This window comes from Muscardinus avellanarius (genome assembly GCF_963383645.1).
Source record: "Muscardinus avellanarius genome assembly, chromosome: 15".
In the NCBI taxonomy this organism is placed as follows: domain Eukaryota; kingdom Metazoa; phylum Chordata; class Mammalia; order Rodentia; family Gliridae; genus Muscardinus; species Muscardinus avellanarius.
The window spans coordinates 38,044,634-38,058,574 of NC_137801.1; the positions used below are offsets into that span (position 1 = coordinate 38,044,634).

The following is a 13,941-nucleotide window of genomic DNA, read 5'->3' on the forward strand; positions in this document are numbered from 1 at the left end:
GGGCCTGGTGGCGCATGCCTGTAATCCCAGTACTTGAGAGGCTGAGACAGGAGGATCGGAAATTTGCGGCCAGCCTCAGCTACTCAGTGAGGCCCTCCGCAACTTAGTGAGACCCTGTTTCAAAGAATAAAAAATAGGGCTGGGGGTGTAGCTCGGAGGTAGAATGCCCCTAGGTTCGATCTCCAGCACCACAACAAACAAACAAACACTGCAACTAAAGCTGCCAACAGATCACAATTCTTAGGAATACAGCTTTGAAATCAGATGACCTGAGCTGGGGTCCTGCTCCATAGCTGTGGGACCTTGGGCTGTTTAATTTTAAGACGGATTTGTTTTCTCACCAATGAAATGGTAATAGTAGCCAGGCATGGTGTCTTGTAATTCCAATATTTGGTTGGCTGAGACAGGAGGTTTGCAGCCAGGCTCAGCAACTTAGTGAGACCTTGTTTCAAAATAAAGAATAAAAGGGACTGGAGGTATAGCTCAGAGGTAGAATGCCCTGGGGTTCAATCCTTAGTAAAACACACGCGTGCGCACACACACACACACACACACACACACACACACACACATACACAATAACAATAATAATCTTAGGCTATTCTGAGATGAAATTAAATAATATATAATCACTTAAGATAGTGCCTGGTATATTATACTCTATAATATTAATCACAGGTGACGTCCCTAATCCGAAAAGCTAAAGATTTTAGAGGATTGGATTTCTGACTTTTGCATTAGGAATTCTCTCAGTCAGTATATGAAAATATTCCAAACTCTAAAATAACACAGCCGGGCGTGGTGGCGCACACTTGTAATTCCAGGATTTGGGAGGCTAAGACAGGAGGATTGCGGTTTGTGGACAGCCTCAGCTACTTAGTGAGAACCTGTTTCAAAATAAAGAATAAAATTGGGCAGGGGGTGTAGCTCAGAGGTCAAATGCCTCTGGGTTCCATCCCCAGATTCTAAAAAAAAACCAAAATAAAAAATAACTCGAGCTGGGTGTGGTGGTGCACGCGGATCGCAGGCTTGTGATCAGCCTCGGCTACTTAGTGAGGTTCTCTGCAACTTAGTGAGACCCTCTTCCAATATAAAGAATAAAAAAGTAGGACTGGGGGTGTAGCTTGGAGGTTGAATGCCCCTGGGTTCAATCCCCAGTATTGCAAAACAAAGCAAAACAAAACAAAAACTCAAAAATCTGAATTACAGCTGGTCCCAAGAATTTTGGGTAAGGGAAACTCAACCTCTAGTACTAAATTTATACAGACCACCCAATAAAATCAGTAGAAAAGAAGCTAAAGAAGTCTCCCCTCCTTGAAGCAGGTGCTCTGATTACTCTGTCTACTTTGTAGATGAGGAACCTGAGGCCCTGAGGATGCAGGAACTGACCCCAGGTAGTGATGGCAGAGGTAGGGTGTAAACTGAGACCCGTGGGCTCCAGAGACCGCGCTCACCATTAACTGCCCCAGCCAGCCAAAGCCAGCTGGCTCCTTGCCGCTGACTTTGTCTTTCCCAGAATGTTTGGTTTTCAGCAGTCACGAGTGCATATCAATAAGGTGAGACTTTCTATGAACTCAATCAAGGGGAAGATTTTTTTGAAAACCCCTCACTTTATATGTAGGCGTATACTATCATTCTAAGTAGTGTGATGAGGATTGCTGAACAAAGTCTGAATGAGAAAACAGAGAACAATATTAAGAGGAAAATGTTGTCTCTTCCTCCTCCTTTTTTTTTTTTTTTTCAGTACTGGGGATTGAACCCAGGGGCATCTTACCTCTAAGCTACACTTCCAACACTTTTTATTTTGAAACAGGGTCTCACTAAGTTGCTCAGGCTGGCTTCAAACTTGAGATCCTCCTGCCTCATCGTCCTGAGGAACTGGGATGACGGATGTGTACCACTGTGCCTGGCCCCAGTGTATTTAATAATTCCTAGGTATGACCTGATATTAGGCTAGTCTTTGGGTTTATTACAATGAAAAACTGTTCAAGTGACCCAGCATATTTCTTGGCCATCTCGCTTAATGGTTTCTAGTAAGCCCTGGCTCTATCAGGCTGATACCGTGTTTGGCCACACATCTTTTGGTATTTGGGATGGAACCCAGGGGCAGTCTACCTCCAAGCTACACCCCCAGCCCTATTTTTTGATTCTTTCTTTCTTTCTTTCTTTCTTTCTTTCTTTATTTATTTATTTATTTATTTATTTTTTTTTTGGTGGTACTGGGGTTCCTGGAAGCCCTTCTACCTCTGGGCTACACTCCCAGACCTCTTTTTACATTTTATATTTGGAAACAGGGTCTCCTAAGCCAGCGCGCGGCTGGCTTCGAACCTGCGCGATCCTCCTGTCTCTGCCTCCCAAGCGCGGGGATTACAAGCGTGCGCCACCACGCCCGGCCGATTCTTTATTTTGAAACAGAGTCTCACTGAGTTGCAAAGGGCCTCACTAAGTAGCTGAGGCTGTCCGCGAACTGCGATCCTCCTGTCTCAGATTCCCAAATGCTGAGATTACAAGCGTGCACCACCACACCTGGCTCCCCACATCTTTTAAGTAAGATAGAAGCAGCTGCAAAGTCTTTCCCAGTCTTCTGACAGGCCCTGATGGCGTCACGTCATGCCAACTCTTACAGGTTCCTGGGAGCTGAAGCCTCTGAGGAGGAAATCGACAGCACCATGAGGTACTACGGGCTGCCATTTGTCCAAGAGGCTGACTTTCCTTTCAACAGTAACCTTACCACACTGAAGAATTTTTCTGTGTTCACCGTGTATGATGTTATCACATCCTGGATGCAGAACATGCCAGAAGGAAGATGGCCCAATTGGATGGTGAGTCCTCATGCCCAGCTTGAGCCCTTTGACGAGACAGCCTCCATCACAAGGAGCCAGCTGGGGATGTGTGACCTGTGAAATGACAGTAACTCTGCTGCCCTGGTGCTCACAGGACACGATTCCCTGTGACTAGATGCTGCTGCCGCTGCACAGGGCTGCACACCACACATCATGTGCACCTAAAACAAGGTGGACCTTTGTTCCTTGGTGACCTGCGACTCTAACAGTGATTGCTTAGCTGTCAGGCTTGTCCCAGATTCTGACTAGGCTCTTGTCATTAGGAGGAGACACCATCCTCAATTAAATAAATATTCAATGAGCCGGGCATGGTGGTGCATGCTTGTAATCCCAGCATTCGGAAGGCTGAGACAGGAGGATCACGGTTCATGGACAGCCTCAGCTAGTTAGTGAGGCCCTCCATTACTTAGACCCTGTTTCAAAATAAAGAAAAAAACATGGGCCAGGGGGTGTAGCTCGGAGGTAGAATGCCCCTGGGTTCCATCCTCAGACCCCCCCCACACACAAATTATTCAATGAGTATTTGTCTATTCTTAGCACTACTAGACTTTGTGGGGGAATCTAATTCCTTCCCAGGTGCCCCAGAGGTTATGATCTCAGTTGGAAGAAAGAGGGTTTCAGATGTAGAGGGCTTTTACACAAAATAGTAAGCAAGAAGCCTATTTTGGAGGCAGAATGCACTACAAAAATCATTTAAACCAGAGATTCTGGTAAGTGGAACTTTTCTTTTTTCTTGTGGGTCTGGGGATGGAACCCAGGGGCATTCTACTTCGAGCTCCACCCCCAGCCCTAGTTTTTATTCTTTATTTTGAAACAGGGTTTCACTCAGTTGCAGAGGGCCTCACTAAATAGCTGAGGCTGGCCCTGAACCCAGATCCTCCTGTCTCAGCCTCCCAAGTGCTGGCATTACAAGCGTGTGCCGCCACGCCTGGCTCTCAGATTTGTTCATTTTTTTGGTGGTACTGGGGATTGAATCCAGAAGCATTCTACTCCGAGCTATATCCTCAGCCCAATTTTATTTTCTTGGAAACAGAGTCTCATGACATGATTTCTGAAGTGAGTAGCTCCTTTTATTGAGGATCCCTTGTGTACAGTGTGTTGTCTTCAGTATTACTTAATTTGTTTTGTGATTGACTCTAGGGCCTCTTCCACTGAGCTGCACTGAATATATTGGCATTTGGCATATCGGTGTGGGAGACTGATGTGCAGACTCTTTTCCCCCAAATGTGGGAAGTTGCAGGTCATTAGTTTTTAAACATTATTTTGTCCCTTTCTTTACCTCTTCTCCCTTGAGACTTTCTTTATTCATGTGTTAGAGTACAGGCCGGGCCTGTGAGGTGGTGCCCAGTTTTCTTCATTCTTTTCCTCCTGGTTCTGTCTGCATACTCTCTGTTGACCTGTCTTTCTATTTTCTGATTCCTTTGCCAGTTCAAATCTGTCAGATCTTACTGGGAAGTTTTGCATTTGTTATTGTACTTTCCAACTCCCATTTTGTGTGTGTGTGCATTTGTGGCACTGGGGATTAACCCAGGAGCATTCTACCTCTGAGCAATGTCCCCAGCTCTATTTTATTTCTATTTTGAAACAGGGTCTCACTAGGTTAATGAATCTCACTACTTACTGAGGCTGTCCTCAAACTTTTGATCCTCCTGTCTCAACCTCCCAAGTATTGGGATTACACGTGTGTGCCACCATGCCTGGCTCAACTCCAAACCCTCTATTTTTAAAAAAATTTCCCTAGGTGAGCATGGTGGCACATGCTTGTAACCCCAATACTTAGGCAGATGAGACAGGAAGATCACAGGTTTGAAACCAGCCCCAGAAGCTTAGTGAGGCTCTCCGCAACTTAGTGAGACCCTGTCTCCAAATAAGAAAATCAGGCTGGGGGCGGGTAACTCAGAGTTAGAATGCCTCTGGGTTCAATAACCAGTACCACCCCCTACACAATCTCATTGATGATATTTGGTGAGACACTACTGATACTATCTTTAAATTTTTTAGATACAACTTAGTTCTTTGAACACATATATAATAGCTGACTTAAGTCTTCCTAGTCCAATGTTTGTTTTTTCTCAACAAAATCTATGCTGACCTCCCTCCCACCACCATGCCTGCGCCATATTTTTATATTTGTGCATATCTTGTATTATTATTATTATTATTTTTGTGTGTTACTGGGGTTCCTGGAAGCCCTTCTATCTCCGGGCTACACTCCCAGACCTATTTTTACATTTTTATTTGGAAACAGGGTCTCCTAAGCCAGCGCGCGCGGCTGGCTTCGAACCTGCGCGATCCTCCTGTCTCTGCCTCCCAAGCGCGGGGATTACAAGCGTGCGCCACCACGCCCGGCTCATGTCTTGTATTTTTGCTGTTACTGAAAACTGTACATGTCAAGTAGTGTATAGGACAATAATAGGGAAATCCAGTTCCCCTGTCCCCAGTGTTTACTGTCATTGCCTTTTTTCCCTTAGTGACTTTGTTAGACCAATGCTTCCAAGCCTAGTCTTTTCCTGATGGCCAGGGAAGCCTGGTTTGTGAGCTAATGAGTAGAGACTGTTTGGCTACTTTGAGCTGATATGCCTCCCTGCCCGCACTGAAGGAGTGTGTGTGTTGGCACATGCTTTCAAAGCTTTGGCAGTGTTGACAACTCAGCCTTAGTCTTTCTGTGTGTGTGGGTCTGGGGATGGAACCCAGGGGCATTCGACCTCCGAGCTACAGCCTCTGCCCTATTTTTATTCTTTATTTTTTTTGAAACAGGGTCTCACTAAGTTGCAGAGGGCCTCACTAAGTAGCTGAGGCTGTCCGTGAACTGCGATTCTCCGGTCTCAGCCTCCCGAATGGTCTCAACCTCCCAAATGCTGGGATTACAAGCATGCGCCGCCACGCCCGGCTTATCAGCCTCAGTCTTCAGGTTCTGCTTACAGAGCCTCAAGGTCAGCCAAAGTTGAGAAATCAAGAGCTTTCTCAGGTTTGCCCCAAACACCTGCACAACCTCCATTATGCATAGAGGCCCACACTTAAGTACAGCCTTCTAGATGCCCAGGAAAACGATGGAACTTTTGGAAACCCTTCATGGATATCTCCTTCCTCAGCTTTTTATTTTAATTTGTTTTGCCCAGCTTCTTGTTAGCTCCAATTAACCACCAATAGGCAACACTACCACAGGCAGGTACAATGTTGAGCTGTTTTCACCAAATGTTCTGGGAACAAGGTTTACAGGGTCAATTTTGAGTGAGATAAGACAAAACACTGAACCCAAAGTGGGCTGCCAAGAAGTTTCTGCAGTGTCCGTTCCCTAAGGGTAGAGCTGTTGGTAAACTTTAAACCAGTCTACCTGTCAGTGGTCGCTAGGCTATTGGTTGCCATGGATCTAGGGAGAAGGGCATACGATTAATGGAAGTTAAAATGCCATAAAGCTCACTGTTCTGAGATCCAGCTGTTTTTCTTGAATAAATTCATCTAGAATGTTTCAGCCTTTAATTTCAAGAGTTCTAAAAAAGTAGATTTGGGGGGAGGGGCACTGAGGATGGAACCCAGGGGCCTTCTACCTCTGAGCTACAATTCCAGACCTATTTTTATATTTTTGTTTGGAAACAGGGTCTCACTAAGTTGCTGAGAGCCTCACTAAGTAGCTGAAAATGGCTTTGAACTTGCGCAATCCTCCTGCCCCAGTCTCCCAAGTACTGGGATTTCAAGCATGCGCCACTACACCCAGCCAAAAAATGTAATTTTTAAAAATAGCTTTTGCCCACATCCTTTCCTTGCTTTCATGGAGATTTTCTGAGGCCCTTACTCTGCCATCCTGGAAGTGCTTCCTATGTCACAAATTTTAAAATATAGTTCTAGCAATTAAAAAAAGTCTCTGTAGGTCTAATGTCCATTGCTATGAACTTATGAAAATATTTTAGTTTCAATTCTGAATAAAGTGTTTTATGTCCAGAAGACTTGATAAATCACATGGTTTGTTCTTAGAAGATTCCAAGATAAGCCGGGTATGGTGGCACACCTTTGTAACCCTAGTACTTGGGAGGCTAAGACAGGAGGATCACAGGTTTGCAGTCAGCTGCAGCTACTTAATGAGGCTTTCTGCAACTTAGTGAGGCCCTGTTTCAAAATAAAGAATAAAATATAGGGCTGGGGATATAGTTTGGAGGTAGAATGCCCCTGGATTTGATCCCCAGCACCATAAAACAAAACAAAACATAAATGGAAAGACTGAAAACAGACTCCACAAAGTAAAAATAAATGAAAATGCTAGTCATGGTGGTGCACACTTGTAATCCCAGTACTTGAGAGGCTGAGACAGGAGGATCGCAGGCTTGCTGCCAGCCTCAGCTACTTAGTGAGGCCCTCTCAACTTAGTGAGACTCTGTTTTAAAAATAAAGTATAAAGTTAGGCTGTGGGTGTAGCTTAGAGGTAGAATGTCCCTAAATTCAATCTCCATCACTATAAATAAGTGGAAACAAAAATGATCGAGGAGGTTATAACTCACATACCAAAGGATTCCTGCCCAGATTATATTAAAAATAGGGATGGAGGGGTGTAGGTTGGAAGTAGAATTCCCCTGGGTTCCATCTCCAGTATTGCAAGAAGGAAAAGAGGAGGAGAAGGAGGAGGAGGAGGAGGAGGAGGAGGAGGAGGAGGAGGAGGAGGAGAAGGAGGAGGAGGAGGAGGAGAAGGAGAAATCAATGAAAAGCAAAAGGACCAAATTTTCTGGCCATAAGCTTAAAAAAAGAGAACAGTTTATGAAGATATAACTACAAAGATTATTTTAGGAAAATAATAAGGAAATAAGGGGAAAAGCAAGCAAGCAACTGACCAACCTACTTTTCCTTGGATTGCAGTGATCAAATTTTTCTTTTTTCTTTTTTCTTTTTTTTTTTTTTTTGGTGGTACTGGGGTTCCTGGAAGCCCTTCTACCCCCGGGCTACACTCCCAGACCTCTTTTTACATTTTATATTTGGAAACAGGGTCTCCTAAGCCAGCGCGCGCGGCTGGCTTCGAACCTGCGCGATCCTCCTGTCTCTGCCTCCCAAGGGCGGGGATTACAAGCGTGCGCCACCACGCCCGGCGATCAAATTTTCTAAGACTCAAGCCGGGCGTGGAGTGCACGCTTGTAATCCCTGCACTTGGGAGGCGGAGACAGGAGGATCACGCAGGTTCAAAGCCTCTCACTGGCTTAAGAGACCCTGTTTCCAAATAAAAATATAAAATAGGTGTGGGAGTATAGCCCAGAGGTAGAAGGGTTCCATCCCCAGTACCACATACACACAAAAAAATTTCTAAGACTCATGATTCAGGGCTGGTTCTTCCTCATACCATGGCTTGAATAACAGGAATGAAAGTACTTTTTTTTTTTTGGTGGTACTGGGAGTGGAACCCAGAGGCTTTTCTACCTCCGAGCTATACTCCCAGACCTTTTTTATATTTTATTTGGAAACAGGGTCTCACTAAGTTGCTGAGAGCCTCACTAAGTAGCTGAGGCTGGCTTCGAACCCCGTGAGATCCTCCTGTCTCAGCCTCCCAAGCGCGGGGGTTACAAGCGTGCGCCACCATGCCCGGCTTTACTTTTTTTAACAGTAAAGTGCCATGCTCAGCATATGTAGAAGAGATTGTGTTGTGCTGTAACAGAAAGTTATCTGGTAATTTAAATAAGTTCTTATTTAAGTGAGTAGTATGTTATTATATGTAATTAGAACATTTAACATAGAAATACATACATAATAGAAAACACTTTACAAAATTTTCTTTAACTACACCGATTTTTTTTAGAAGTCAGCTTACTTTTGAATTTTTTTTTTTTTTTTGTGGTACTGGGTTTGGAACCCAGGGGCTTTCTACCTCTGGGCTATACTCCCAGACCTTTTTTTAAAAAATATATATATATTTTACTTGGAAGCAGGGTCTCACTAAGTTGCTGAGAGCCTCATTAAGTAGCTGAGGCTGGCTTCGAACCTGTGTGCTCCTCCTATCTCAGCCTCCCAAGCACGGGGATTACGAGTGTGTGCCACCACGCCTGGCTATTGAAAATGTATTTTGACAAGTTCAACAAGCCAGAACAATAGGTGCTTCTCCACCTCTTCCTTTTCACCTTGTCTCTCTGTGGGAGAGACATTTTTGTTCCCTTTCGTCAGAACTCTTACTGAAATGTGAGAAAATATGAATACACACCCTCTTTAATTTTATCTGCATTAAATTTGAATTTTTATCACCATTTTGTTGACCGTCAGTGGACAAGGGAATAAATGGGTCAGTTACACAGCAAACAGTAGACCTGGGACTCATATCCAGCTTGCTGACACCAGCACACTTGTAGCTCCCTTCCTGCCTGGTGAACTTCCTGTGAAGTAGGGTAAGTCTTCCAGAAAACTGTGTATAGAGCTGAGTTCTTAAAAATATCTGCCTTTCAGACTGGTGGACCAGATAGTACCCGGCTGACTTCTCGTGCGGGGAGCCAATATGTCAACGTCATGAATATGCTGCTTTTTACACTCCCTGGAACGCCCATAACTTACTATGGAGAAGAAATAGGAATGGGAAATATTTGGGCCACTGATCTCAACACAAGCTATGATACTGAAAACTATGATACTGTAAGTTTAACTTAATTTAACTATGAACCACAGCTGTAAAATCAAGTATTTTTTCCAAATCAGAGAATTTAATATTTCTCTTTCTTTGCTGAAAATCAGAGTTACATTTCTTTATGGTGCTGGGGATTGAACCCAGGGACAGTCTACCCCTGACCTATTTTTATTTTGAAACATCTAAGTTTTGGAAGTTCTAAGTTGTAGAGGACCTCACTAAGATGCTTAGGCTGGCTACAAACCTGTAAGCTGCCTGCCATAGCCTCCCAAGTGTGCACCGCTATGCCTGGTGTTACAGACAGTAAGACTGTTATAGACAGTAAGAAGTATCAACTGCCGCCGGGCGTGGTGGCGCACGCTTGTAATCCCCACCCTTGGGAGGCGGAGACAGGAGGATCACGCAGGTTCGAAGCCAGCTACTGGCTTAAGAGACCCTGTTTTCAAATAAAAAGTGTAAAATAGGTCTGGGAGTGTAGCCTGGAGGTAGAAGGGTTTCCAGGAACCCCAGTACAACAACAACAACAACAACAACAACAACAACAACAACAACAACAGAAAGTATCAACTGCCTTGGTGGTTTGGGGCCTTTTAAAAAATGCTGTTTTCTGAGCCATAGAACTGAACTTCTTGGGCACAGCCAAGGAATCTGGAATCTGCATATTAAAGCTTTTCCAGCTGATTCATAGACATATTAAGATCTGAGAAACCAGTGGTTTTGTTTGGAATATTAATTGCCCTTTACCTGAAACATGGAGTTGGGAATACTTTAGCTTTTCTTTGAATTGCTAGATTTATGTGGCCACAGAACAGACTCTGTTATCAGGTACAGCCCACAGCCTCCGAGCCGAGTGGCTTTTCTTTAGTTTCTATTCAAGGCTTCAGCTCTCAGACTTGTGTTGCTGGGTAGATAATCGATACTGAACCTTTAGTTTGTCTGGTTAACTTTCGATTGTATGCTATAGAATTGGAAAATTCTGGTTCAGGTGGAGCATCTTCCTATCGCTTTAATTTGCGTGCTGGCACTTGTGCGTTGCCCTGGCTGGGTAAACGAGGCTAGAATGAGGGCTTGCTCGTATCTGGCAGTGATCTTGAATCCACCGTTGCCTTATCAGAGTAGAGTGAAGTAGTATAAATTGTTACTCATTAGTAAAATCCTGTTACTCATTTTTAGGGAAAAAAAAAAGCAAAGGTTCCAAACACGTAAAAGTTCAGTTAGTATATAGTCTTTTCCAACTCAAGTGTGAAACTGGTTTATGTACTGAATGTTAAGGCCTTTATCATGAATGATGAATACAAATATTAGCATATGGAGGGAATAATTAGAAAGTAAATTAGCAAGTACCAGTCTATTTATCTTAATAACGTCCTGACCACTGCTTTCTCTTCTGACACAGAATACTCTTTTCTCAAAGTCACCAATGCAGTGGGACAATAGTTCAAATGCTGGGTTTTCTGAAGGCAATTACACCTGGTTACCCGTCAACCCAGATTACCGGGCTGTGAATGTTGAGGTAAGTAGCAATGAAATTTTATGTTGATTTTGAAATGAGTTTCCCTACTAACAACATACACTCGCCCTGTCTGTCTGAAAGTTTAGATGATAACCCTTAAATCTGTCACAGACTTCCCTTGACATTCTCAATGTTAGTTTACAAACGATGCTAGTGTGAAAATACAAACTGGTAACTCGCTTGCCATCATATGAACGATTTGCACACGTAACTCTTCACTGGATGACTTCCTGAGCCTTTTGAGCTGGAAGTTTCTTGGAAGTCTTCCCGTGAGCTCAGCTAGCCTTTCCTCCCCCCTCCAGAGGCAGGGAGGGAAGGACAGGGGTGGACAGGCAGGCGGATCAGTCTAGGTTAGTGTGGATTTGAAAGCAAGCCTGTTTACTTGAAGAAACAGAAGCCATATGTAAGCCCTAATGTGGCTGTTCTGGAGAAGCACACCCGTTGGCTTTTGCCTACACTTTTTTCTGTTTTCATAGTGATGAGGCACTAGTGTCACGCACTAGTGAAAATTTCACAGGAAAACAATCAAAACTAATTTTGGGGAAGAGAAATTACCGGCATCACATGAGGATACCTAACACATTTATAGCACCCTCATCCCCATCCCACTTGCATAGTCTGGAGAAGCTCCTTGGGCTATTCTGATAGAGAACTCATCATACCAGCCTCCTGCTCCCACAGAGGCCCTCTCCGAGCACCAGTGAGGATTCATTGGTAGTATAAGCTCTGTTTTATATCTTTATAGCATAAAATATGTATTAATATTTGTATTCTGGATTAAACATCTCTTGAATTTTAGAATGTCCAAAATGTTTCCATAAACCAACATCTAAGAAATCCTACATGAAAATGAAAAGCAACAAAGACAGAAAATGCAAATACAAATTAAAACAATGACAATTTTTCCTATCAGATTAGCATCTAAGAATGTTCCGTAGTGATGCTTCTGCACCCTGCCTAGTTCACTGTGGAATGCTCTCAGTAACATGAGCGTTTCCTACTTAGCTCATAGGGCCACGAGAGGAAGACACTGCAGCTAGCTTATCACCATGTTGGAAAAACAGCATATCCGCCAAAGATGCAGAGGAGACCCAGCTTCTCAGTTATGAGGCAGGCAACTAAAGACAGGCAAGCAAGGATCACAGTGCATTTCAGGGATGCCATCCCCAGCGGAGCACCACAGGAAGCAGAGAACGTGTAAGACTTCAATATAAACACAAGTATCCACTGTCCAGTGTAGTGGTACACACCTGTAATCCCAGTAGTTGGGAGGTTGAGACAGAAAGATTGCAGGTTCAAGGCCAACCACAGCAACTTTACAAGACCCTCGTGTAGTATAGTAAGACTCAGTTTCAAAAACAAAAATTAAAAGACTATAGCTCAGAGGTAAAAACACCCTTAGGTTCAGTCCCCAGTACAACAAAACAAAACTAACAAAATGAAAAGAGGATATCTTTTTTTGTGTGTGTGGTACTGAGAATTGAACCCGGGGGCATTATATCTCTGAGCTACACCTTCAGCCTTATTTTTAATTCTTGTTTATTTATTTTTTGGTGGTATAAGGTATGGAACCCAGAGGTTTTTCTACCCACGGGCTATACTCTTAGACCTATTTTATATTTTATTTGGAAACAGGGTCTCACTAAGTTGCTGAGAGTCTCACTAAGTAGCTGAGGCTGGCTTCGAACCTATGATCCTCCTGTCTCAGTCTTCCAAGTGTTGGGATTACAAGTATGCGCCACCACGCCTGGCGTCTTATTGATTTTTAAACAGGGTCTTACTAAGTTCTGAAGGGCCTCACTAAGTAGCTGAGGCTGGCTGCAAACTTGCGATCCTCCTGTCTCAGCCTCTCAAGTACCGGGATTACAAGTGTGTGCCATCACGCTTGGCTTCAAAAAGAGTATCTTAAAAATGTAAAATACTTGTCAGAATAAACAATGAGATAGACAAAAGTGCTAATTAGTTTCCTAGAAAACTGATGCAGAGGTTTGCCTTAAAGTGCTCTGGGGGGGAAAAAAAAAGGCAAAGAAGTTAATAGTTGAGGAGAAAAATTTTGGGTATGTGGAGGATAAATCCAGAAATTTCAACATTTAATAAAAAATGGAATTCTAGAAGAGAACATAAAAGAAACATAAAATTAAAAAATAAAACTGAGTGTGGTGGTGCAAGCTTGTAATCCCAGCATTTGGGCGGCTGAGGCAGGAGGATCTGAGTTCACAGACAGCCTCAGCTGTCTCAGCTAGTGAGGCCCTTTGCAACTCAGTGAGACACTGTTTCAAAACTAAAGAGACTAAAAATTGGGCTGCAGGTGTAGCTTGGAGGTGCAATGCCCCTGGGTTCCATTCCCAGCACTGCAAAAAAAAAAAAAAAAAAAAAAAAAAAAGCTGGAGATGTGAGCTTGGAGGCAGAAGGCCCCTGGGGTCTCTCACAACACACACACACACACACACACACACACACACACACACACACACACACACACACGAAAGTTGTAATGGAGATTTAATCTTTTTTTTTTTGGTGGGGAGACTATGGAAAAGAGCGGAAAAAATAGTAAAGGAGGAAAAAGATGTCAGAAAGGTAAGTAAGAAGGATAAAGAGAAGCACAAAAAATAGAAACGAGAAACAAAAGAAAGGCTAAGTAGGAAGAGACCAGAGGATAAATGAGACAATTCTAAGCCTATACAAAGTTCTGCTCAATGGCACTGTTCTAAATTTTGAGAAAAAATTTCTTTAAAATGGTCATTACAAAAAAAAATGTTCATTACAATTTTAAGGGTAACTATTAAAAGGATAGACATATAATTTTCAAAGAACATTAGAGGGAAAAGTCATATAGACAAATACTCAGATTAGATAAAATCCAAACATAAGAGACGTAGCTGAAACAAAGGACAAATTGAAATAGAGATAGAGCAAATAGTAACAAAAAGAAAGGTTGCAACTTAGCTAGCAAAAAAAAAAAAAAAAGCATATATCTTTTGACCTAGTCATTCTAT

The 13,941-nt window shown here is 43.1% G+C and overlaps 1 protein-coding gene across 1 annotated transcript in view; it reads left to right on the forward strand.

Moving 5' to 3' along the window:
* SLC3A1 (solute carrier family 3 member 1) overlaps nucleotides 1-13,941 on the forward strand; it is a gene marked incomplete at both ends in the record, with an annotated part of 40,928 nt that overhangs the window by 23,968 nt on the left and 3,019 nt on the right. Inside the window, 3 exons of the mRNA XM_080711824.1 lie at nucleotides 2,627-2,822; nucleotides 9,255-9,437; nucleotides 10,826-10,942. Of these exons, the coding sequence (XP_080567950.1) occupies nucleotides 2,627-2,822; nucleotides 9,255-9,437; nucleotides 10,826-10,942 (496 nt within the window). The remainder of the gene's footprint in view (nucleotides 1-2,626; nucleotides 2,823-9,254; nucleotides 9,438-10,825; nucleotides 10,943-13,941) is intronic.